Below are 27,812 nucleotides of genomic sequence, written 5' to 3'. Positions count from 1 at the left end.
ATCATCCAGAAGGCGAGGTCAGTACAGGTGCATCCAAGCAGGGACCGAGAGACTGAAAAACAGCTTCTATCTCAAGGCCATCAGACTGTTAAACAGCCACCACTAACATTTAGCGGCCGCTGCCAACAAACTGACTCAGCTCCAGCCACCTTAAAAATGGGAATTGATGGAAATTATGTAAAAATGTACCACCAGCCACTTTAAACAATGCCACCTAATATAATGTTTACATACCCTACATTACACATCTCTTATGTATATGTATATACTGTACTCTATATCATCTACTGCATCTTGCCATCTTTATGTAATACATGTACCACTAGCCACTTTAAACTATGCCACTTTATGTTTACATACCCTACAGTACTCATCTCATAGGTATATACCGTACTCTATACCATCTACTGCACCTTGCCTATGCCGTCTGTACCATCACTCATTCATATATCTTTATGTACATATTCTTTATCCCTTTACACTTGCGTGTATAAGGTAGTAGTTGCGGAATTGTTAGGTTAGATTACTTGTTGTTATTACTGCATTGTCGGAACTAGAAGCACAAGCATTTCGCTACACTCGCATTAACATCTGCTAACCATGTGTATGTGACTAATAAATTTGATTTGATTTGATTTGACAAGCAGGTGTCCACATACTTTTGGAAATGTAGTATATTTGGCCTATAGGCCTATAATATTGAAATAAAAATGACTGAATTGAGTCCATGTTTAATATATTGCATGAATCAAAAATACTATTCCCATTAAATTCTAAGATAGGGTCAATTCAGGAAGAGGGGGACATCATAAGAACTGTGACGGCTTAATCCTGACATGTTTATTTCTTGCTCTGACAAGAGAAAATCAAAACCATTATTACTAAGCCCTTGCAGAGAAACCACATGATCAAAATCGTCTCACTTTATTGGTGTGACATCATAGAGAGGGGCAGAGTAAGCTTAAAACAGGAAGCTCGCCCCTGAAGCACACAGTAAGATCAGTGACAGCTTTTTTTCCATTTTCACGTTAAACGTTATAAAACTGTCATAAATAATGCACTGTGCCAAACTGTGATGTAAATGTGGATACTTATACTGGTGCATCAAAATACACAAAACAAGTTGCCAATACTATGTTTACATTTTGTAATTCTGTCATTTCTTTAGTTGCCCCGATTTACTAACCATAGCTAGCTAAAGTAGGACAGCATGGAGTAGCTAAATTGGGACAGACTTATATGCTTTTGTCACGATTGACCATGGGAGAGAGAGAGGACCAAGGCGCAGCATGTAAAAAAGACATCTTCTCTTTATTTAGGAGAAAACGAACGAAGCAAAACAACAAATAGACGACCGTGAAGCTAGAACCCGAACAAAATGCAAACATGCAACCTAGACACAGACACAGACCTAGACAATGACCCGACAAAAACCTGATGCCTATGACCGCCTAAAATATGGCTCCCAATTAGAGACAAATGAAAGACATCTGTCTCTAATTGAGAACCACTCAGGCAGCCATAGACATACCTAGAACATTCACTCAACACAAACCCATACTCTAAACCCAACACCCCCCTTTTCCATATTACCACCCAAAACGAAACAAAAACACAAACATTACCCATGTCACACCCTGACCTAACTAAAATAATAAAGAAAACAAAGAATACAAAGGCCAGGGCGTGACATAACCCCCCCCCTTAAGGTGCGAACTCCGGGCGCACCAGCACACAGTCTAGGGGAGGGTCTGGGTGAGCTTCCTTCCACGGTGGCGGCTCCGGCACTGGTCGGGGTCCCCACCCCACCATAGTCACTACCCGCCTCCGTAGCCTCCTCCCAATGGCCATCCTCCACCTTAACCCCACTGGATTAAGGGGCAGCACCGGACTAAGGGGCAGCACCGGACTAAGGGGCAGCACCGGACTAAGGGGCAGCACCGGACTAAGGGGCGGCACCGGGATAAGGGGCGGCACCGGGATAAGGGGCGGCACCGGGATAAGGGGCGGCACCGGGATAAGGGGCGGCACCGGGATAAGGGGCGGCACCGGGATAAGGGACGGCACCGGGATAAGGGGCGGCACCGGGATAAGGGGCGGCAGCTCCGGACTGAGGGACGGCAGCTCCGGGCTGAGGGACGGCAGCTCCGGGCTGAGGGACGGCAGCTCCGGGCTGAGGGACGGCAGCTCCGGGCTGAGGGACGGCAGCTCCGGGCTGAGGGACGGCAGCTCCGGGCTGAGGGACGGCAGCTCCGGGCTGAGGGACGGCAGCTCCGGGCTGAGGGACGGCAGCTCCGGGCTGAGGGACGGCAGCTCCGGACTGAGGGACGGCAGCTCCGGACTGAGGGACGGCAGCTCCGGACTGAGGGACGGCAGCTCCGGACTGAGGGACGGCAGCTCCGGACTGAGGGACGGCAGCTCCGGACTGAGGGACGGCAGCTCCGGACTGAGGGACGGCAGCTCCGGACTGAGGAACGGATCCTGGCTGGATGACTCATGGTTGGCTGACGGATCCGGCTGATCCGGGCTGGCGGAAGGCTCCGGCTGCTCATGGCTGGCGGAAGGCTCCGGCTGCTCATGGCTGGCGGAAGGCTCCGGCTGCTCATGGCTGGCGGAAGGCTCCGGCTGCTCATGGCTGGCGGAAGGCTCCGGCTGCTCATGGCTGGCGGAAGGCTCCGGCTGCTCATGGCTGGCGGAAGGCTCCGGCTGCTCATGGCTGGCGGAAGGCTCCGGCTGCTCATGGCTGGCGGAAGGCTCCGGCTGCTCATGGCTGGCGGAAGGCTCCGGCTGCTCATGGCTGGCGGAAGGCTCCGGCTGCTCATGGCTGGCGGAAGGCTCCGGCTGGTCATGGCTGGCGGAAGACTCCGGCAGGTCCGGGCGTAGGGACTCCGGCAGGTCCGGGCGTAGGGACTCCGGCAGGTCCGGGCGTAGGGACTCCGGCAGGTCCGGGCGTAGGGACTCCGGCAGGTCCGGGCGTAGGGACTCCGGCAGGTCCGGACTGGGTGGCAGCTCATGACTGGGTGGCAGCTCATGACTGCAGGGCAGCTCATGACTGCAGGGCAGCTCATGACTGCAGGGCAGCTCATGACTGCAGGGCAGCTCATGACTGTAGGGCAGCTCATGACTGGGTGGCCGCTCATGACTGTAGGGCAGCTCATGACTGTAGGGCAGCTCATGACTGTAGGGCAGCTCATGACTGTAGGGCAGCTCATGACTGTAGGGCAGCTCATGACTGTAGGGCAGCTCATGACTGTAGGGCAGCTCATGACTGTAGGGCAGCTCATGACTGTAGGGCAGCTCATGACTGTAGGGCAGCTCATGACTGTAAGGCAGCTCATGACTGTAGGGCAGCTCATGACTGTAGGGCAGCTCTGGCAGCTCCTGACTGGCTGGCGTCTCTGGCAGCTCCTGACTGGCTGGCGTCTCTGGCAGCTCCTGACTGGCTGGCGTCTCTGGCAGCTCCTGACTGGCTGGCGTCTCTGGCAGCTCCTGACTGGCTGGCGGCTCTGGCAGCTCCTGACTGATGGACGGCTCTAATGGCTCGGGACAGACAGATGGCTCAGAAGGCGCTGGGCAGACAGATAGCTCAGATGGCGCCGGGTAGACAGATGGCTCAGATGGCGCCGGGTAGCCGGATGGCTCAGATGGCAATGGCACTGGGTAGACGGATGACTCACATGGCACTGGATAGACGGATGGCTCAGATGGCACTGGGTAGACGGATGGCTCAGATGGCACTGGGTAGACGGATGGCTCAGATGGCACTGGGTAGACGGATGGCTCAGATGGCACTGGGTAGACGGATGACTCAGATGGCACTGGGTAGACGGATGGCTCAGATGGCACTGGGTAGACGGATGACTCAGATGGCACTGGGTAGACGGATGGCTCAGATGGCGCCGGGTAGACTGGCAGCTCTGACGACTCGGGGTAGACTGGCAGCTCTGACGACTCGGGGTAGACTGGCAGCTCTGACGACTCGGGGCAGACTGGCAGCTCTGACGACTCGGGGCAGACTGGCAGCTCTGACGACTCGGGGCAGACTGGCAGCTCTGACGACTCGGGGCAGACTGGCAGCTCTGACGACTCGGGGCAGACTGGCAGCTCTGACGACTCGGGGCAGACTGGCAGCTCTGACGACTCGGGGCAGACTGGCAGCTCTGACGACTCGGGGCAGACTGGCAGCTCTGACGACTCGGGGCAGACTGGCAGCTCTGACGACTCGGGGCAGACTGGCAGCTCTGACGACTCGGGGCAGACTGGCAGCTCTGGCCGGCTGAGACGCACTATAGGCCTGGTGCGTGGTGCCGGAACTGGTGGTACCGGGCTAGGGACACGCACCTGAAGGCTAGTGCGGGGAGAAGGAACAGGGCATACTGGACCCTGGATACGCACATTAGGCCTAGTGCGTGGTGCCGGAACTGGTGGTACCGGGCTGGGACGGGAAGGTGTTACAGGAGGTGTAGGACTAGGAATGCACACAGGAGACCTGGTTCGTGGAACTGTCATTCCCAGACGGTTAGCACGCAATTCAGGACGAGCATGAAGAGCTGACTCAGGTAACATCACATCCCGCACACGCTCTGTCGGGTGGATGTCGTGCCTCACGCACCAACACAGCAGCTCCCTCTTCTCACTCTCCTCCAAACTCCTCAATAAATCCTTCACAGTTTCTGTATCCTTCCCACACCCTGGAATCCTGGGGCGTGGTGCCGGAACTGGTGGTACCAGGCTGGGACGGGAAGGTGTTACAGGAGGTGTAGGACTAGGAATGCACACAGGAGGCCTGGTTCGTGGAACTGTCATTCCCAGACGGGTAGCACGCAACTCAGGACGAGCATGAAGAGCTGACTCAGGTAACATCACATCCCGCACACGCTCTGTCGGGTGGATGTCGTGCCTCACGCACCAACACAGCAGCTCCCTCTTTTCACTCTCCTCCAAACTCCTCAATAAATCCTTAACAGTCTCTATATCCTTCCCATTGCTCACCTCCAGTATCTGCACAACGGGCTCTGGCTCCCTCCTTTCACGCTGCTTGGTCCTGAATGGTCGGGTCATTCTGTCCCGATTGACCATGGGAGAGAGAGAGGACCAAGGCGCAGCATGTAAAAAAGACATCTTCTCTTTATTTAGGAGAAAACGAACGAAGCAAAACAACAAATAGACGACCGTGAAGCTAGAACCGAACAAAATGCAAACATGCAACCTAGACACAGACACAGACCTAGACAATGACCCGACAAAAACCTGATGCCTATGACCGCCTAAAATATGGCTCCCAATTAGAGACAAATGAAAGACATCTGTCTCTAATTGAGAACTACTCAGGCAGCCATAGACATACCTAGAACATTCACTCAACCATAGACATACCTAGAAACACTCACTCAACACAAACCCATACTCTAAACCCAACACCCCCCTTTTCCATATAACCACCCAAAACGAAACAAAAACACAAACATTACCCATGTCACACCCTGACCTAACTAAAATAATAAAGAAAACAAAGAATACAAAGGCCAGGGCGTGACAGCTTTTCCAATGGAGGAAAGAGATCCAGTTTACATTTGGGACCCCCGGCTCTGGTTCTTGTAGTACTATAACCTGTTAATTTTTTCTTATAGTACTGTCAGTGCTTGATTTTGGCAGGAACTCACCAGCGCTGAGTACCCGGCACCTCAAATGTTCTACTGCTTGAACTCCTGTTCCTCTTCATAGGTCAAAAGTATTGTGGAGCTCCTGCACTTAAATAAAAACAGTACCTGCACCCAAAATGAGTTCCAGAACCTATTTCAGTCCAAGTCAAGCATTGACTACTGTTATTTGTACTGTTATTAGAGTGAATTCAGAAAAAGTGGGACACTTTTTGCATTATTGTCTTCTGTAACCTTGTCAGACATCTTTCCAACATGTTAGCCCAACACATGATACATTTCTGAAATCCTCAGATGTTTCCTAATCACATAAATTGACTTGAATTGTCATTCATTGGTGTACAATTAGGGCTATAAAAATGGCCCACTTTATCTAATCTGCTGTCCCAGTCTACCAAATGCGAACGGAAAATATGGTTTTAAATCAGTGTACACAAATGGGTGTGTCATGACTCCTGTCAATTTGATATTAACATTTGTTTTTTTGTGTGATTAGGAAACATCTTGAAGATTTCAGAAATGTATGTGCTGGGCTAAAATGTTGGATAAATGTCGAAAGCGGTTTCAGAAGACAGAAATTCATCAGAAAATGTTACTTTTCAATTTCTAATTAAAACTTGAAACTCAATGAGAAATGATTTCAAGTTGATACACATATTTCTATTACTTTGGCCTCCAATTACAACGTTGATGTAATAACTATACTCAGAACCAAGATTTTATTGATCAGTTCTTTTGACCTTCGATTTTTTGTTATGGGCCAAAATTGTTAAATGATTTAATATTCGTTTAGTTTGTTCTGTCACAAACACGTATTTTTGTGGGGTTTTCAAGAGAGATATATATTTTTGGTAGAGTTATGTGGGCCTTCCTAAACTGCATTTTAATTTTGAATATTGTTGACAATGAAAATTTGTACAATAATTTGACCAGATTAAGCCACAACAAAACATGTACCTTCATGTGACACAAGGTTCAATGTAAATGTAAGTCATATAAAAATGTTCTGAGTTCCTGATTTAAAAAGGAAGATGATTGTGGCACAATCTGCAATATTTTATTCTGTTAAATTGTCATTTCAATTATATACCCATTCTCGAAGAATATAACCTATGCTTTATGAGCATATTACAACTTGTCACCCAAATATCCAAAGTATATTTTTTGGTTTATAGCCTGGCTGAAACTCAGGATTGTGGCTTCAACTTTGATTCTAAATTGAATCTCAAGGTTTTCAATCAGTTCTTGAACAGGTGCATCAAACAATTAATTGCTATTCATAAAATCAATCCTTTCACATATTCATTGACCCATCAGCAAAAGATTACAGTGAGCTGTAATAAACCAGTGTAAAAACAAACACCTACACACACACACACACACACACACACACACACACACACACACACACACACACACACACACACACACACACACACACACACACACACACACACACACACACACACACACACACACACACACACACACACAGATTCACAAACACCCACAAAGCTCATTTGATTTAGCTATCATAATATGCTTTATCTGAAAAGTATCTTATCTCCAGATAAAGGCAGGAAAGAGAGAGCAATCCATTCAGTGGCTGAGAGAGAGAGAGAAGATAGAGAGAATGAGCTATCAGCTAAAAGAGAAGTAGTCTACAGACAACTTGACCAGGGAGACAAGGAGACATAATGGTATGTAAGTATAAAGACAAACAGACAGACAGGTGTTAAGATGTACAGACAGACAGCCATCCAGACAGACAGACAGACAGACTGAAATGAAGGAAATATATATATTTTGCACCTGCAACTCAAAACAAGAAAAGTTACATCAAGAAAATATTTAACAGAGACAGACAAGACTAATCACCAATCTCATGGAATGAGTAAGACGGAACAACCACCATGTTTTTGTGGACTAACATCATTGACTTATGGAACTGGGAGAACTTAGTTAAGTGTCGGTGGAGAGATTTAGTTTGCTATTTTGTTATGTCTATTTTATGTTGATGTATATTTTTTTGTAACCTTTATTTAACTAGGCAAGAGAGTTAAGACAAATTCTTATTTTACAATGACAGCCTACCCCAGCCAAACCCTCCCCTAACCCGGACGACGCTGGGCCAATTGTTCCGCCGCCCTATGGGACTCCCAATCACGGCCAGTTGTGACACAGCCCGAGATCAAACCAGGGTCAGTAGTGATGCCTATAGCACTGAGATGCAGTGCCTTAGACCGCTGCACCACTCGGGAGCCTTGTTTGTGTGTGTGTGTGTGTGTGTGTGTGTGTGTGTGTGTGTGTGTGTGTGTGTGTGCGTGTGTGTGTGTATGTGTGTGTGTGTATGTGTGTGTGTGTGTGTGTGTGTGTGTGTGTGCGTGTATGTGTGTGTGTATGTGTGTGTGTGTGTGTGTGTGTGTGTATGTGTGTGTGTATGTGTGTGTGTGTGTGTGTCAGTGCCAAGGCGTTTGTCAACAGTTGAATCCAATAAAATATTAACTACGTGGTTGTGGGTTTTGTCTTTTTGGAGATCATGGTGGACAAATATTTGGACAAAACAATCATTTTAAGGCAGGATATTTTGTGATTTTTTTTTGGTTGTTTTTGCTAAATTAACATTTGATAAAATCCAATAGTAAACCACTTCTGTTTTAAACTTTGACATAAATTTTTTATTGACAATCAGCATATATTCAGTGTCTATACTGTAGCCATACAGATGGTAAGACAGGCAGCCATGTTAGATTGTGGAACAGATAGTTCTGCAGCTTCAAGAGCAATTAGGGAATTGAGGACTGAGCCCCTGTAATCCTCGGTCACATGCTGCTATGTGCCACACACACACACACACACACACACACACACACACACACACACACACACACACACACACACACACACACACACACACACACACACACACACACACACACACACACACACACGCCAAACTACACTACGGGAGAGCTTTGGGATGGAATTGTTGAAGAATTGCATTAAATACAAAGATGGTGCAGTTAGAGAGAGAGGTAGACGGAAACAGATTGAGGACAGAGAGAATGAGGTGATAGAGAGAGGGAGATGGAAACAGATTGAGGACAGAGAGAATGAGGTGATAGAGAGAGGGAGATGGAAACAGATTGAGGACAGAGAGAATGAGGTGATAGAGAGAGGGAGATGGAAACAGATTGAGGACAGAGAGAATGAGGTGATAGAGAGAGGGAGATGGAAACAGATTGAGGACAGAGAGAATGAGGTGATAGAGAGAGGGAGATGGAAACAGATTGAGGACAGAGAGAATGAGGTGATAGAGAGAGTGAGATGGAAACAGATTGAGGACAGAGAGAATGAGGTGATAGAGAGAGGGAGATGGAAACAGATTGAGGACAGAGGGAATGAGGTGATAGAGAGAGGGAGGGGGACAGGTAGACAAAAGTGATCAAAGAGAATCAGGTAAAGCGATCGAGAAAGAGAACAAGAGAGAGGAGGGGAGGAAAAAAACAGGCTAACTCTGAGAGATTCAGAGTTGGAGGGAGGAAGAACAAGGCGACAGAGGGAAGTAGGGTAGGAAAGAGATGGGGTGAGGAGGGGAGATGGAGGGAGGGATGGAGAGAGGCAAGAAGGTGAAGGGGTAGAGATGGTGGAGGAGGGTGCGGGCCATGTCCCCACTGACACACTGCAGTGGTTAATCCAGATTACACTGTCTAAAACGTGTTGCCTAAACCAGTAATACAGAGACTGCTGTCAGTCCCAATCACTCACACACACACACAAATCTCATACGTGAAGACCTGGTGCTCAGCCACCAGCAGCTCAGCACAACAACCCCCCATTACCCTTGCACCCAGGAGATATACTGTACCAGCTGGCACCAACCCAGGAGCCCTACAGACTCTTCTAGAAACACTGGGACATGACAACATGTCAGAGCCTCTGTCCCTGGTCATTTCCATGTAAAAGGACCCATGAGCACCAACATGTGAATTTTATAGGAGCATATCAAATTTGGTGTCAAATGAATGCTAAGAGTCTATTTTTTAAGAAATGAAGGCATAGATACGTTTTTCTATGCCTTCATTAATTAGGAATAGGCAAATGCTTTGATTTCTCGTCACACAGATGGAAAAAGGGGTGTTAAAAAACATGTATAGAAAATGTCTTAAAAGGTATTAGAAATACATCAAACAAAAAAATGTGTTGAAGTAAAGGCCCCTGCCAATATTAATTAATATCAACATTTATATTTAGTTTTATAAATGTTAACAGAGTGACTGAAAAATGACTGCAATTGAATTGGCAACAATTGGAAATCATAGTAGTCACAAACCATAGTTGCAGTAGAGCACAGTAGAGCACAGTACAGTAGAGCATAGTAGAGTACAGTACAGTAAATAAAAATAGAGTAGAATATAGTTCCCTACAGTAGAGTACAGTGGAGCACACGAGTAGAGTACAGTATAATCTAATCTACTCTACTGTAATGTACTGTACTGAACTATAGCATACTATAGTATACTCTACTTTTTTTTACTGTACTGTGCTCTACTGTGTTGTACTGTGTCATTAGAATAATAGCCAGTATGTAGAGAGTGACATTGATAATTATGCATCTCTGTATAGTACAGATCAAGGACCCATGATATCATTCTGTTACAGTCATTCTTTTAGATTGATAGATTTTTAAACAACTCAAGGTGTCATATCTTAGCTGGCCTGGCACCCCATTATTTCTGCAGACATCTTTGAATCTGTAACGGCATTCCTCCTTCTCTTCTGACGAGGAGAAGCGAGAAGGATCAGAGGACCAATGCGCAGCGTGGTTAGTGTTCATCTTATTTAATAATAATCCAAACTGAACACTTCAAATTACAAAACAACAAAGTGAAAACCAAAACAGTTCTATCTGGTGCAGACACACAAAGACTGAAAATAACCATCCACCAAAACCCAACAGAAAACAGGCTACCTAAATATGGTTCCCAATCAGGGACAACGATTGACAGCTGACTCTGATTGAGAACCATATCAGGCCAAACACAGAAATAGAAAATCATAGAAAAACTAACATAGACAACCCACCCAAATCACGCCCTGACCATACTAAAACAAAAGACAAAACAAAGGAACTAAGGTCAGAACGTGACAGTACCCCCCCCCCCCCCCCCCAAGGTGCGAACTCTGGCCGCAAAACCTGAACCTATATGGGAGGGTCTGGGTGGGCGTCTGTCCTCGGTGGCGGCTCTGGCGCGGGACGTGGACCCCACTTCACCACAGTTTTTGTCCGCCTCCTTAACCGCCCCCGTGGCCTCTTACGAGCGGCGATCCTCGCCGCCGACCTTGGCCTGGGAACCCCAATAAATGGGCTCACAGGACTGAGGGACGCCACTGGACTGAAAGGCACCTCTGGACTGAGGGGCAGTTCCGGACTGAGGGGCAGCTCCGGACTGAGGGGCAGCTCCGGACTGAGGGGCAACTCAGGACTGAGGGGCAACTCAGGACTGAGGGGCAACTCAGGACTGGCGGGCGGCTCTGGCAGCTCCTGACTGGCGGGTGGCTCTGGCAACTCCTGACTGGCGGGCGCCTCTGGCAGCTCCTGACTGGCGGGCGGCTCTGGCAGCCTTGGCACCACTCCCCCAGGCTGGATAACTACTCTCGCCCGGACCCTCCAGAGTGCAGGCACAGGTTGAACCGGGTTGTGGGTAAGGCACTGGAGATCTAGTGCCTACTACGGCACCTCTCCCTTAGGCTCCACTCCCACATTTGCCCGGCACGAGCGGAGTGCAGGCATAGGACGCACTGCACCCTCCCAGCGCCTCGGAGACACAGCACGCAGAGCCGGCGCAGGATACCCTGGACCGAAACGACGTACCGGAGACCAGACACGCTGAGCAGGCACCATATGCCCTGGCTGGATGGCCACACTCGCATGACACTTTTGGGGGGCTGCCCTATAGCGCACCGGGCTATGGGCACGTGCTAGCGACACCGTGCGCTTAACCGCATAACACGGTGCCTGACCAGTAACGTGCTGCTTATAATAAGCACGAGGAGTGAGCTCAGGTCTGCTACCTGGTTTAGTCCCCCCCAAAAAAAATTGTACCTCGTACCTGCCGTGCTGCCTCCTCATATCGCCGCCGCTCAGCTTTCGCTGCCTCCAGCTCTGCTTTGGGGCGGCGATATTCCCCAGCCTGTGCCCAGGGTCCTTCTCCATTTAAAATCTCCTCCCATGTCCAGGAGTCCTGTGTTCTTTGCCGCTGCTGCTGCTGTCCTTTACCACGCTGCTTGGTCCGGTTTTGGTGGGTGTTTCTGTAACGATCTGGGTGTCGTGGGTGTGAAGTCAGGCGCAGGAAACAGAGAGTTCAAGATAGTGCTCTTTAATGCACACACGGCGAACATAGGCCACCTCACGAAACACTGGGTGCTGAAAAACAAATGCCCCAAACATGGGGACTAAAACAGTCCAGCAAAACCCACGAACAGGAACAAACACGTTCGTCAAACACGTTCGTCTACAACATACACAAATGTTACCACAAACAATCCCGCACCAACTCACGCCCTGACCATACTAAAACAAAAGACAAAACAAAGGAACTAAGGTCAGAACGTGACAGAATCTTAATTCTGAGTTAATATTTAACAGTCTTTGGAAAACGTAATTAAATAAAAAACTGAGGGAGATTTTAATGTCATTCTCTTACCAAACTTTCCATCTGCACTATTCCTCAAGTGAATGTGTTGAAGTCAAATTTCCAAATTTCCATGTTCAAAGTAGACTTCTTCATATAGACAATATATACAAAAGTATGTGGACATCCCTTCAAATTAGTGGATTCGGCAATTTTAGCCACACCCGTTGCTGACAGGTGTATAAAATAGAGCACACAGCCATGTAATTTCCATAGACAAACATTGGCAGTAGAATGGCCTTACTGAAGAGCTCAGTGACTTTCAACGTGGCACCAACATAGGATGCCACCTTTACAACAAGTCAGTTCCTCAAATTTCCGACCTGCTAGAGCCGTACCTGCCTTGCTAGAGCTGCCCCTGGGGCGGCAGGTATCCTAGTGATTAGAGTGTTGGACTAGTAACCGAAAGGTTGCAAGATCAAATCCCCGAGCTGACAAACTAAAAATCTGTTGTTCTGCCCCTGAACAAGGCAGGTAACCCGCTGTCATTTAAAATAAGAATTTGTTCCTAACTGACTTACCTAGTTAAATAAAAAAAATGTAAATGCTGTTATTGTGAAGTGGAAACCTCTAGGAGCAACAATGGCTCAGCTGTGAAGTGGTAGAGGGAGAGAGAGAGGATAGAGAGGATGCTCACAGAATAGGACCACAGGGACCACAGAATGGGACCACAGGGTGCTGAAAAAATTTAAATAAATCATCTGTCCTCAGTTGCAACACTCACTACTGAGTTCTGAACTGCCTCTGGACGCAACGTCAGCAAAAGCCGAGCAGAGCAAGGGAAAAAACTACTTCAAGGTCTCAGAGCGAGTGATGTCACCGATTGAAATGCTATTAGCACGTACCCCGCTAACTAGCTAGCCATTTCACACCGGTTACACTAGATCCCTTAGTTCCAGTGAAGGGAAATCTTAACACTACAGCATAAAATGGCAATCTAGACAATTCTGTGCTTCGAACTTTGTGGCAACAGTTTGGGGAAGGCCCTTTCCTGTTTCAGCATGACAACGCCCCTGTGCACACAGCGAGGTCCATACAGAAATGGTTTGTCTCGAGATCGGTGTGGAAGAACTTGATTGGCCTGACCTCAACCCAATTGAACACCATTGGGATGAATTGGTCTAATTTCCCAACATCAGTGCCCAACCCCCCTAATGCTCTTGTGGCTGATTGGAAACAAGTCCCCGCTGCAATGCTCCTGCATTAAGTGGAAAGCCTTCCCAGAAGAGTGGAGGCTGTTTTAGCAGCAAAGGGGGGACCAACTCCATATTAATGTCCATGATTTTGGAATGGAATGAGATGTTTGATGAGCAGGTGTCTGCGTACTTTTGTTCATGTAGTGTAGGTGTGTGGTTTGAAATCAATGTTATTTGCTTGGCATAAACATTTTAAAGTGAAAAAGTGAGTCTAAGCGTCACTCTGTTACTATGGAATTGCCCCTACATTTGGACCCCAGTTACCCCACGCATGTTAATGTGTGTCAATCTTTCAATAAATGTGTCATTTTGGAGTAATTTTTATTGTAAATAAGAATAGAATATGTTTCTGAACACTTCTACGTTAATGTGGATGCAACCATGATTAGGGATAATCATGAATGAATCGTGAATAATGATGAGTGAGAAAGTTACAGATGCGCAAAGATCATGCCCCCAAAACATGCTAACCTTTCACCATTGTCAATAACAGGGGAGGTTAGCATTTTGGGGGGGTATGATATTTATTCCTCTGTTGCTTTCTCACTTACAACTACTCACGATTTATTCATGATATGTAATCATGGTAGTATCCACATTAAATGTAGACGTGCTCAGAAACATATTAGACTCTTATTTACAATAAAAGTTACTCCAAAATGATACAATAAATTATTGACCATTATTTTATATTGGGCACAACATAATCCGAAATGTAACCAAAACAAACTGCAAATGCATCCAACAAGTTTGTAGAGTCACAAGCTTGATGTAGAATTTGCATACTAGGAATATGGGACCACATACTAAACTTTTGACTAAATTTAACACGCTATAAGTGAATTTGTCCAAATACTTATGATACCTTCAAATGGCGGGAATAGATACATAAAGTGTTTTAATTTTTCAATGCTGAAACAGATATGTATGAAAATACCCTTAAATAAAAAGTGACATTGTGTGTGTGTGTGTGTGTGTGTGTGTGTGTGTGTGTGTGTGTGTGTGTGTGTGTGTGTGTGTGTGTGTGTGTGTGTGTGTGTGTGTGTGTGTGTGTGTGTGTGTGTGTGATGAGTCAGAGGTTGCTGTCTGAGGTGACAATGTGGTTGACTGATTACAGTGGACAGTAATCCTGCCAGAAGATTCCCCAGGTGGTATTATGGGAACTGGGAGTTTGGCACAAGCTATTCCTGAACTGGGAGAATATACTACCACATGTGATATCACTGTCTGTACGTACAATATACCTACAAGACCCAATGACACACATTACACATTTTCTCAGCAGGAATTGTCCAATGTCCAACATCTGTTTCCTGCTTTATCCCAATCTCTCCTAAAGAGACATACACACAGAGGGTTGTGTAGTAGATATAAGATATATTTTGTAGTATATACAAGATACAAGAGCTTTCAATACTATTGATCATGAAATATTGTTTCAAATTTGTCTCAAGTTTTAACCACTGCATCCAAGGTGAATGCATGAGATACTACTGAATAACCAAACAATGTGTAGATTAGATGTTACCTGTGAGGTATGCTCTGTTTAACAAAGCCAGTGAGATAAAAAGAAAGAAGCCTGCTCAGAAGAGTACCCGCAGCGGACATTATTATAATATTTTTTTAAACTTTATTTAACTAGGCAAGTCAGTTAAGAACAAATTCTTTTTTTTACAATGATGACCTAGCAAAAGGCAAAAGTCCTCTTGGGGGGGGGGGATAAAAAAAAATATATATATATAGGACAAAACACACATCAAGACAAGATAGACACCACAACACTACATAAAGAGAGCTAAGACAACAACATAGCACGGCAGCCACACATGACAACACAGCATGGTAGCAACAGAACATGGCAGCAACACAACATGGTAGCAGCACAAAACATGGTAGAAACATTATTGGGCACAGACAGCACCAGTAAGTGTCCACACAAGTGAACAGTATTTGAGGACACTAAATCCAAAAAATCATATATAAACTGAACACACAAACAGATTACTTTTATATTCCAAGCCAAGAGACTAGTATGCATGCCGTTGTTTTGCTTATGGATGTTCATATTTATAGGCGCAGACAGGAATATCATGGATTTGTTTACAGAGTTGTTGCTGACACTTAGTGGTTGACGTTTACGTACTGCACTGCAGCGACTGAAAGGCGAAGTGAAGTGATTGGTTGAAGACATCCACGCTGATTTGCTAGAAATCGTGAAATGTTTTCCCTATTGGATCATTTTACTCGTAGTTCCTCCCACACCCGGATGTTGTGTTTTTGGGCTGCTTGAATGGTGATGGAGGATTTTGGATTCTTGGCATAGGCTGGTGTTTTGCACAAATTTAAGGCAAATTCGGATTAAATTAACTGTATTTACTACGTCACGAGGATGCTGCGAGAGGGGAAAGAAGCGTGTCCATTCGTGGAGGACAGTTTCAGCCGCTTTCTGTCTCAGAGTAACATGTACGGACTCTGTCAGGCTGGAGAGCAAGAGTTACTCGCCGCTACTCTGAAAGGCAAAGTGGTCTGTTTCAGGTACCAAGACATCCAACAGAAAATCAGACCTGTTGCTAAAGAGGTACAGTTCACCTACATACCAGGTGAGGATAAGATAACTAGCTACAGAATTTAACCTGCTACGGTTGCATTCTTGTTATGGCTGCATGCATTGCAACGATTCATGTGTTGTGTATGTGTGTACAAAATGTGTTGCTAGTGAACTTGCTAATGTGTGTCTGTCTGTCGTTTTCTGTCTCCTCAGTTGATGCAGAGATTGTATCAATTGACGCTTTCAACAAATCTTCACCGAACAGGGGGCTGGTCGTGGGAATAACGTTCATCAAGGTATGCTTATATCCCCTACCCTTCTCCTAGTGAACACATCTGTACACATACAGTGGCTCCGGAAAGTATTCAGACCCCTTGACTTTTTCCAAATGTTGTTACGTTGCTGAAAAAAATAAATATTTAATCCAATCTACACACAATACCCCATAATGACAAAGTGAAAACAGGATTTTAGACATTTCTGCAAATGTATTACAAATAAAAAACAGAAATACCTTATTTACATAAGTATTCCAGACCCTTTGCTATGAGACTTGAAATTTAGCTCAGGTGCATCCTGTTTCCATTGATCATCCTTGAGCTGTTCCTACAACTTCATTGGAATCCAGCTCTGATAAATTATATTGATTGGACATGATTTGGAAAGACACAACTGTCTATATAAGGTCCCACAGTTGACCGTGCATGTCAGAGCAAAAACCAAGCCATGATGTCGAAGGAATTGTCCGTAGAGCTCCGAGACAGGATTGTGTTGAGGCACAGATCTGGGGAAGGGTACCAACAAATTTCTGCAGCATTGAAGGTCCCCAAAAATACAGTGGCCCCCATTGTTCTTAAATGGAAGAAGTTTGGAACCACCAAGACTCTTACTAAGGCTGGCCTCCTGGCCAAGCTGAGCAATCGGGGAAGAAGGGCCTTGGTCAGGGAGGTGACCAAGAACCCGATGATCACTCTGACAGAGTTCCTCTGTGGAGATGGGAGAACTTTCCAGAAGGACAACCATCTCTGCAGCACTCCACCAATCAGGCCTTTATGGTAGAGTGGCCAGGCAGAAGCCACTCCTCAGTAAAAGGCCCATGACAGCCCGCTTGGAGTTTGCCAAAAGGTACCTAAAGGACTCTGACCATTAGAAACATGACTCTCTGTTCTGATGAAACCAAGATTGAACTATTTGGCCTGAATGCCAAACGTCATGTCTGGAGCAAACCTGGCAGCATCCCCTACGGTGAAGCATGGTGGTGGCAGCATCATGCTATGGGGATGTTTTTCAGTGGCAGGGACTGGGAGACTAGTCAGGATTGAGGCAAAGATGAACGGAACAAAGTACAGAGAGATCCTTGATGAAAACCTGTTCCAGAGAGCTCAGGACCTCAGACTGGGCCGAAAGTTCACCTTCCGACAGGACAAGGACCCTAAGCACACAGCCAAGACAATGCAGTAGTGGCTTTGGGACAAGTCTCTGAATGTCCTTGAGTGGTCCAGCCAGACTCCGGACATGTGCATTAGGCCACACAGTAGCAAAATTGAAAATTAGTGTTTCATGGGAAAGTTCAGATAACATCCCAAAACAGAGAGGTACTTTCTTAAGTTTTGTGTCTACAGAATGATACGACTAGGATCACTTTTCTCTCTCTCTCTCTTTGGTAGATGAAAGTGTGTTCACACATCACTGTATCCATAACACTTGTCTTCACTCCTCCCCCCCAGGACTCAGGTGACAAAGCCACTCCATTCCTCAACATCTACTGTGACTATGAGCCAGGGTCTGAATTCAACCTGGAGTCCATTGCACGTGAGTCATCGCATCACCTGCTGCAGTAGAGTTACATAGAACACACATTCCCTTCTTGTATTCACATGGTTTTACAGGGTAGTGTTCATTAGGACCACGTAGTAAAGTGTTTCAAAATGTTGTAATGTGGAAAACAAAATAGTTCAGATTATACCTCCCAATTTTACCCTGTTATGAACCAGTTTCTTCTGTTTCGTGCCTAGTGAACATGACCCTGATTAGAGCTTGTTTCTTTATCCTCTTCTTAGAGAGCTGTCTGAACCTGGAGCTGCAGTTCACCCCCTTCCAGCTTTACCACACAGAGTAAGTACTGTACACACTACAGTGGGCCCCTATCTAACTGGCCTACACAACTTTAGACATAGTTTATACTTCTTTGACTCCTTTCAAGGCCTACCACACATTTTAGGTGCACAATGCAGTTTCAAGTTTTAACTTCTTATAGTGCAGGGGCAGTATTGAGTAGCTTGGATGAAAGGTGCACAGAGGTGCCCAGAGTAAACGGCCTGCTCCTCAGTCATAGTTGCTAACATTTGCATATTATTATTAGTATTGGATAGAAAACACTCTGAAGTTTCTAAAACGGTTTGAATTATGTCTGTGAGTATAACAGAACTCATATGGCAGGCAAAAACCTGAGAAGTTCCACTTCCTGTTTGGATTTTTTCTGGGGGTGGCAGATTTTCAACCAAGCTCTCATTGAAATTACAGCGAGATATTGATGAGTTTTCACTTCCTACGGCTTCCACTAGATGTCAACAGTCAATAGAACTTTGTCTGATGACTCTAATGTGAAGGGGGGCCGAAGGAGACAGGAATTAGTCACCACTGCCACCACTGCCATGCTTTGACCACGCGCGTTCACATGATAGGCAGCTCTGTTCCATCGCTCAACTGAAGTCAATCTAATTCTCCGGTTGGAACGTTGTTCAAGATGTATGTTAACAACATTCTAAAGATTGATTCAATACATCGTTTGACATGTTTCTACTGACTGTTATGGAACTTTTGGACATTTCGTCACGTTATAGTGGACACGCTTTGTGACTTTGGAATTGTTTACCAAAGTAGCTAATTGGACATAAATAACGGACATTATTGTGGACCTGGGATTCCTAGGACTGCATTCTGATGAAGTTCATCAAAGGTAAGGAAACATTTATCATGTATTTTATGGTTTCTGTTGACTCCAACATGGCGGCTAGTTTGGCTATTGTTCTGAGCGCCGTCTCAGATTATTGCATGGTCTGCTTTTTCCGTATAGTTTTGGGGAAATCTGACACAGCGGTTGCATTAAGGAGAGGTATATCTATAATTCCATGTGTGTAACTTGTATTATCATCTACATTTATGATGAGTATTTCTGTTGAAACGATGTGGCTATGCAAAATCACATTATGTTTTTGGAACTAGTGAATGTAACGCGCCAATGTAAACTGAGATTTTTTTATATAAATATGAACTTTATCAAACAAAACATGCATGTAATGTGTAACATGAAGTCCTATGAGTGTCATCTGATGAAGATCATCAAAGGTTAGTGATTAATTTTATCTTAGTTTCTGCTTTTTGTGACTGCTATATTTCGCTGGAAAAATGGATGTGCTTATTGTGGTTTGGTGGTGACCTAACATAATCGTTTGTAGTGCTTTCGCTGAAAAGCATATTTGAAATCGGACACTTTGGTGGGATTAACAACAAGATTACCTTTAAAATGATATAATACACATGTATGTTTGAGGAATTTTAATTATGAGATTTCTGTTGTTTGAATTTGGCGCCCTGCACTTTCACTGGCTGTTGTCATATCGATCCCGTTAGCGGGATTGCAGCTTAATGTCATGCGCACGAGTAAAAGTGAAATGCCTTTTTTGCCAGCTCTAACCCCAACAATGTAGTAATCAATATCAATGCAGTACTAAAAATAACAAAGTAGAACAAAACTAAGACAGAAATAAGAAGAACACGAGCAGTAAGTAAGCAATATTTACAGGGTCAGTTCCAGTACCATACAATGTGCAGGGATACTGGAGTGATAGAGGTAGACATGTACAGGAGTAAGGTGATTAGGCATCAGGATATATGATAAACAGACTAGCAGCAGCGGATATGATGATTGTATGTGGTGCGTGTGTGTGTGGAGTCAGTATAAATGTGTGTGCATGAACGACCCAATGTATGAGTAGAGATTTTAAAATTTAATGTATAAAAAATCCTGGCATGACGATAGTGTTTGTCACTTCCTTACATTGTTAATGACATGAATAACAACAGTATGTAACTGTTCCAGAGTGCAGTGCGAAGATGGATGCAGTGAGACAGTGTTTCTGCTCAGTGGTCATGATCAGAGGATTCATCTTTACAAGGAGGTAAGCCTATGTACCCGTGTGTGTGTGCGGTGAGATTTGTAATGTTTGGTGTGGGAGTCTAGTAAACGTATCTTCTCTGCAATAGAACGCCTCCCTTCACCAATTTGAAGAGCAGCCAGTCGAGAGACTCTTCCCTGAGCTACAAGAGCTGCCCAGCAAGTTAGTTTGTGTATCCTCTGTCTGCTGTTCTCTCAGTTGTGCGTGTGTGTGTGTAATCACTGTTCCCTCTCTTTGCAGTGTGTTGTGGCTTGATGTGCTGAGTATCCCTGGCGGTCGTCGTCTCTCAGCCTTTGGCTGTCAGAACGGCTGCGTTGGGCTGGCTCTGGTGGACCAGACTGGACCTGGTGAGGACGGCCTATACACAACATACACTAAATCACTATAGGATTGCGTCCCAAATGGCACTCAATTCCATATTTAGTGCACTACATTCGACCACAACCCGTAGGGCTTTGGTTAAAAGTAGTGCACTATATTTAGGGAATAGGGTACATAGGGAATAGGGTTTATATGGGGAATAGGGTGCAATTTGCGACACAACCTATGATTTGCTGATGTGCTTTCCTTTCTGTGTTTTCACATGCGTCCGCGTGGATTAGAGATTGTGCAGACTTGGCGGGTGCAGCAGGACAGTCCCATCTCCACCGTGCTGCTCTTCCCTCTGCATTCCCGGGCAGAGCCGGCGGACCCTGAAAGGGCAGGAGAGAAGGGAGGGGACGGTATGGATGAGCAGCACCGATATGACCTCTGGATATTGTTGTACCCAAATGGCAGTACATTCCCTATGTAGTGTTCTAATTTTCTCCAGTGCCCATAGGGCTTTGGTCAAAAGTAGTACACTATATAGGGAATAGGGTGCCATTTGCGACATAACCTATGATTTGCGGCTGTACTTTCCTTCCAAAACTCTGGATGTGTTCAAGAGCATCATTCTGCTCAGTCGCTAATCACCGACTGACTGAGCAGACTGACTGATCTACCTATAATAACAAGCAGTTATTTTGGATGCAATAAGATTTGTAGATCCGTGTTTATGCTCCGTGTGACAAAATTATTAGATAGGAGGAGAGAGCATTTGGTCAGAACCATTCCCTAGCCTACCAGTGGACTAGGTGGAGCTATTGGTATATTGCAAATTCTATGCAGATGTTGCACCGTCCTACAGTTACCCTACACATAACAACAAATCCATTCAGATTATACCCTAAATAGCAGCCTACCTGTTGGCTTTTGGTCATTGTCACAGCCTTTCTTTCTCATTTCACTTTTCATTCTGTCATTTTAATTCCAGCTTCCATTGATTAGATATCCCCTAACTTGCTTGCCACACAAGCAGAGCAGCAATGCAATTGTCTTTCTCTCTCTGCGTCAAGTGCAAGGATCAGAGCACGTACCTTTTTTGCAACTTTTTCCAAATCATCAATATAGAGTCACATAATGCAGCCCTTATGTTTTGATTTCTAAAACATTTCCAGTTTTTTACAGGCCTAACACAAGTAAATCAACAATGGATTTTATTGTGATGGTGTAGGCTATATTATTAGATTTTGTTCAACTTTTTAAAATGTAGCTGTTCCAAAGGCACGCAGCTTGTTTGCATGGAAGCCCGTATATGCTAAACATTTTCTCCATTTGTAATAGAATTACCCTCTGACAACATTTCATGACCGCCACAACCATAAGAAACACAATTTTTGTCTCCACACTTTTCTCAGACATTGAGATCGTTGGTTACAACCTCCTGGTGACCAGCAGTATAGAGATGGCCGTTGTGTACAGGTCAGTATCACAGGCCTATTAGAGACTAAGAATATATGAATAAAGAATGCAAGCCATTTGCGAGAGGTGCTTACTAATGGAACATTACCTCAGAAATCTTATTGCAGTGGTAGAATGCCAGTCATTTGTTGAAAAAAGCTTGTTCATACTCTGTCGTGGTCAGTAAGGATATTCTATTTTGTACTGGTCAGTGTTTTGTGTTCCCTGTGTGGTGGGTGCTCTTTCTAGTCTTCGGGTCAATGTGTGGTCAGTTAGGTTTCTATGGTCAGAATGGTCAGTACATTGTGCTCTCAGGGATGTCCAGGAGTATGGTGTGAGTTGCCATGCGTGCCTCTCGGAGAGTGACCAGTGTGACGCAGTGCTCTGTGCGCTGGTCACAGACCTGGACTTTGATGGACAGAAGGAGCTGTTACTGGGAACCTATGGACAGGTGAGTTTGTGGGGCTTCTCATAAGGGGCAGAAGGGCTATGAGCAAAAATAAATAAATAAAATACAGTGCATTTGGAAACTATTCAGACCCCTTCCCTTTTTCCACATTTTGTTATGTTACAACCTTATTCTAAAATGTATAAAACAAATAAAAAATCTAACAAATACCCCATGATGACTAACTTAAAAAAATTTTTTTTTGTTGCACATTTATTAAAAATAACAACTTTATTTACATAAGTATTCAGACCCTTTGCTATGAGACTCAAAATTTTGCTCAGGTGCATCTTGTTTCCGTGATCATCCTTGATGTTTCTACAACTTGATTGGAGTCTACCTGTGGTAAATTCAATTGATTGGACATGATTTGGAAAGGCACACATAAGGTCCCACAGTTGACAATGCACATCAGAGCAAAAACCAAGCCATGATGTTGAAGAAATTGTCTGTAAAGCCCCGAGACAGGATTATGTCAAGGCACAGATCTGGGGAAGGGTATCAGAATATTTCTCCAGTATCGAAGGTCCCCAAGAACACAGCGGCCTCCATCATTCTTAAATGGAAGAAGTTTGGAACCACCAAGACTCTCCCTAGAGCTGGCCGCGCTGCCAAACTGCAATCGGGGGAGAAGGGCCTTGGTCAGGGAGGTGACCAAGAACCGGATGGTCACTCTGACAGAGTTCCTCTGTGGAGATGGGAGAACCTTCCAGAAGGACAACCATCTCTGCAGCACTCCACCAATCAGGTCTTTATGGTAGAGGCAAAGAGGAACAGAGCAAAGTACAGAGGGATCCTTGATGAAAACCTGTTCCAGAGCACTCAGGACCTCAGACTGGGGCGAAGGTTTACCTTCCAACAGGACAACACAGCCAAGACAATGCAGTAGTGGCTTCGGGACAAGTCTCAATGTTCTTGAGTGGCCCAGCCAGAGCCCGGACTCGAACCCGATCTAACATCTCTGGAGAGACCTGAAAATAGCTGTGCAGTTACGCTCTCCATCCAACTTGACAGAGCTTGAGAGGATCTACAGAGAAGAATGGGAGAAACTCCCCAAATACAGGTGTGCCAAGCTTATAGCATCATACCCAAGAAGACTCGAGGCTGTAATGGCTGCCAAAGGCGCTTCAACAAATTACTAAGTAAAGGGTTTGAATACTTATGTAAATAAGATATTTCAGTTTTTATTTTATTTATAAATGTACAACATTTCTTAACCAGTTTTTGCTTTGTCATTCGGCTCCCGCTCACAACCGGCCGTGATTCGAAGTCCCATAGGGCGGTGCACAATTGGCCCAGCGTCATTAGGGTTTGGCAGGGGTAGGCCATCATCATTTTAAATAAGAATTTATTCTTAACTGACTTGCCTAGTTAAATAAAAGAAAATACAATTATGGGGTATTGTGTGTAGATTAATGAGGACATTTAAAAAAAACATTTATTTTTTTTAGAATAAGGATGTAAGAAAATGTGGAAGAAGTCAAGGGGTCTGAATTCTTTCCGATTGCACTGTACATATCCCTTGATAAGATTAGTACAAAAATCTAACCTGATCATAACCGAAAACGATTGACTGATTACTCCATTGATTTACTCCATTTGTCAATTTTTATATTTTTGCTTTTGCTCCACTCTTGGATGTTAGTCAGTGTGTTTTTAAAACTACTCATCCAAATCATGATTCAAATCAAATTCTATTAGTCACATGCGCCGAATACAACAGGTGTAGAACTTACAGTGAAATGCTTACTTACAAGCCCCTAACCAACAATGCAGTTTAAAAAAATGCGAATAAGAATAAGAAATAAAAGTAACAAGTAGTTAAAGACCAGCAGTACAATTACAGTCATTGTGTGGGGGCACCGGTTAGCTGATGTGCTGAGGGTTTCCTATGCTTCTGCTCCTATAACTCAGGAGCTGCTTTGCTACAAGTTCCAGCAACCAATGAGAGGGACAGAGGAACAGTTCCAACTGCTGTGGAGGCGGAGCTTCAAGAGCCCCTTGCTGTCCATCATTTACTTGGATTTGACTGGAGATGGGCTGAGAGAGCTGGCGATTCTAACACTCAAGGGGCTACACATACTACAGGTGCATTATCATGGAGTGCCATAGCACGGAGTGTAGTCCCTATAATACATTTTACGTTTACATTTTACACTACCGTTCAAAAGTTTGGGGTCACTTAGAAATGTCCTTGTTTTTGAAAGAAAAGAACGTTTTTTTGTCCATTTAAAATAACCTCATTGATCAGAAATACAGTGTAGACATTGTTAATGTTGTATGTTACTGTTGTAGCTGGAAACGGCAGATTTTTAATGGAATATCTACATACGCGTACAGAGGCCCATTATCAACAATCATCACTCCTGTGTTCCAATGGCACGTTGTGTTAGCTAATCCAAGTTTATAATTTTATAAGGCTAATTTATCATTAGATAACCCTTTTGCAATTATGTTAGCACAGCTGAAAACTGTTCTGATTTAAGGAAGCAATAAAACTGGCCTTCTTTAGACTAGTTGAGTATCTGGAGCATCAGCATTTTATGGGTTCGATTACAGGCTCAAAATGGGCCAGAAACAAATAACTTTCTTCTGAAACTCATCGGTCTATTCTTGTTTTGAGAAATGAAGGCTATTCTATGTGAGAAATTGCCAAGAAACTGAAGATCTCGTACATCGCTGTGTACTACTCCCTTTACAGAACAGCTCAAACTGGCTCTAATCAGAATAGAAAGAGTGGGAGGCCCCGGTGCACAACTGAGCAAGAGGACAAGTACATTAGAGTGTCTAGTTTGAGAAACAGACGCCGCACAAGTCCTCAACTGGCAGCTTCATTAAATAGTACCCACAAAACACCCGTCTCAACGTCAACAGTAAAGTGGCAACTCCGGGATGCTGGCCTTCTAGGCAGAGTTCCTCTGTCCAGTGTCTGTGTTCTTTTACCCATCTTAATCTTTTCTTTTTATTGGCCAGTCTGACATATGGCTATTTCTTTGCAACTCTGCCGAGAAGGCAGATCAATCTGATGTTATTTTAATGGACAATAAATGTACTTTTCTTTCAGAAACAAGGACATTTCTAAGTGACCCCAAACTTTTGAACGGTAGTGTAGTTATTTAGCAGACACTCTTATCCAGAGCGACTTACTGTTATTGCATTCATCTAAAGATAGCTTGGCGTTTTACAACAGCATGTGCAAATGTTATTACAGAAATATATGTACTGTATCCAGTGGCAATTTTAGCATGTAAATCTTGGGGCAAACAAAATAACATTGGGGTATGCATGCCAACAAAGCCACAACACTAAACAATACATTAATTGCACTATAATGTTGACCAACAGTTCCCACAAACTGTTAGCGCCTACATAAAGCTGTCCCAACAGCAGTCCCAACATCTTACCACTGCTACACCTGGCTATGAGCGGAGCCTTGTTTGGCAGCGAAACAGTTCATTTAGTCTTATTTATTGACTTTTTAAAAAACATAGCTGATATGGCTGACTTGCTTAAACACATGTGGTTTCTACTGACAATTGAGATGTACAAACTATGGCATAAGTGGATGACGAGCGGATAAGAGGCGATCTGTAATTTTGATTAAGCCATTAATGGGTGAGCTAGGATAGACATAGTCAATATAACTATTTGTTCAGCACTTTTTAAAAATATACAGCGACAGAATTCAGAACATGGGCCGTTCTTACAGTATTCTCCCTGTACACCAAGTCAGAACTGTAGGATAAATAAAGGGGGCACATAAGCAGACAATGAAAGCTTTTACAATATTTGATAATTACATTTCTTTAAAACAGGCTATAGGCTACATGTGCACCACCAAGTCAGAACAGTCGGCTAAATTAGGAGTGGAAAATTACCCAAACTTGCAATTCCGATTCGGATGACCGTTCAAAACGTAGTTTCTCAGTCAGAGCTTGTTTTTTCCCCCCGAGTTCCCAGTTGTCTTGAACTCACTGAAGTCTGAGATTTCCGAGTTTCCAGTTGTTTTGAGCGCGGCAGAAGTCATGCTGGATTGAAATCATGGCCAATGTTGAATGTTTATCCTTTTAAGTTTGGAAAAGAGGCCCTTAAACCCAGACTTGGACTACACACCCACTCCACGGAATATCAGGCTAGTGATTGCTTTGCAATGCTTGCAGTTAGCCACTGATTCCTTCCAAACCCCTCATTGTTGAAATTGCGATTTCCAACTTGTGTAATGTTTATGGCGTGAGCACCGATACGTTTTATCTATAATTTCTCATCATTATTTATCTTCATATGACAAGGATTGAAAAGGATTTGCCAGTAGATTGTCAACTTGATTCATGATGATGACTGCTAGCTAAGATTTTGTTTTACATTGTTTGCAAACTGATATGTGACACGTATTAATGCCAAAGTCACATGCTAAAAAAATTATAAACAGGTGGGGCTCAAAACAGGTGGGGTTCTGCCCCACATGCCCTGAATGACGAGTCACCACTGACTGTGTAATCTCTTTCTCTCTCCCACTTTCTCTCTTTCTCTTCTTTCCATCTTTTCCCCTCTCGTCCTCTCTCCAGCACAGTCTGACCAGCACTGCTGACTTGGTCCTTCAGCGACTGGCCGACAGGGGGTCAAAGCTGACCCCTGGCTCGGAAGTTCAGCCAATCCCAGAACGGAACACTGAAGAGAGGGATGCTGTGACCAATGAGGGGCAGAGTGCCCCATCAAAGTGAGAGCCAGCTGTTTTTTATTTTTTATTTTTATTTCTATTTTAACCTCAATTTAACTAGCCAAGTCAGTTAAGAACAAATTCTTATTTACAATGACGGCCAAACTCGGAGGACACTGGGCTAATTGTGCGCCGCCCTATGGGACTCTCAATCATGGTTGGATGTGATACAGCCTGGATTTGAACCAGGGACTGGGGTGACGCCTCTTGCACTGAGATGCTGTGCCACCTGGGTTACCTGTGCCAATAATGACAGTTTTACCATGAAGTATCTACACTTACAACATCATGCATTTTTTGTTTTTGTTTGATGTTGCCTAACATGTAATATTGTCCATATATGTACACAATAAATTAACTAAATATGTTTTTTGCATTATTGTCAAGAAGCTTGCATTTAGGTCTCCGTAATTTTGTCAAGACCTGACAGGACTGAAAAGAGCTAAAACAACAAATTCACTGACAAGGTCTCATTTTGTTCATGAAGTAAGTATTTAGTAATTTTACGGTGTCATACAGCACATTGAAGCAGATCATTTTAATGACTAGGCCTAGAATTTCATGCACCCACCTGGAATGGGTCAACGTATAAAAAATGGTTAAGTAAAA

The 27,812-nt window shown here is 44.6% G+C and overlaps 1 protein-coding gene across 2 annotated transcripts; it reads left to right on the top strand.

Moving 5' to 3' along the window:
- The first annotated feature begins 15,812 nt into the window (after positions 1–15,812).
- kptn (kaptin (actin binding protein)) lies at positions 15,813–27,570 on the top strand. Of its 2 annotated transcripts, none has more exons than XM_055941719.1 (12): positions 15,813–16,151; positions 16,313–16,395; positions 17,827–17,911; positions 18,160–18,214; positions 20,202–20,280; positions 20,366–20,439; positions 20,518–20,624; positions 20,880–20,999; positions 21,996–22,059; positions 22,354–22,489; positions 24,401–24,574; positions 27,052–27,570. In XM_055941719.1, exons 1-12 carry the CDS (start codon positions 15,941–15,943, stop codon positions 27,205–27,207), a joined length of 1,344 nt encoding a protein of 447 aa, XP_055797694.1. In that variant the 5' UTR covers positions 15,813–15,940; the 3' UTR covers positions 27,208–27,570. The 2 variants fall into 2 exon arrangements, with proteins under 2 accessions (XP_055797694.1, XP_055797696.1); XM_055941721.1 differs by having other exon boundaries at positions 27,057–27,158.
- Positions 27,571–27,812: the final 242 nt, after the last annotated feature.

Source organism: Salvelinus fontinalis, chromosome 13 (assembly GCF_029448725.1).
Source record: "Salvelinus fontinalis isolate EN_2023a chromosome 13, ASM2944872v1, whole genome shotgun sequence".
Lineage (NCBI taxonomy): Eukaryota > Metazoa > Chordata > Actinopteri > Salmoniformes > Salmonidae > Salvelinus > Salvelinus fontinalis.
Note: the sequence above shows the minus strand (reverse complement) of the source record. Positions and strands in the feature narration are given on the sequence as shown.

Coding starts and splice junctions, on each gene's coding strand:
- kptn (XM_055941719.1), top strand. CDS start 15,941: ATGCTGCGAGAGGGGAAAGAAGCGTGTCCATTCGTGGAGGACAGTTTC. Junction 18,215..20,201: donor TTCCAGCTTTACCACACAGA/GTAAGTACTGTA, acceptor TAACTGTTCCAG/AGTGCAGTGCGAAGATGGAT. Junction 20,281..20,365: donor GGATTCATCTTTACAAGGAG/GTAAGCCTATGT, acceptor TCTCTGCAATAG/AACGCCTCCCTTCACCAATT.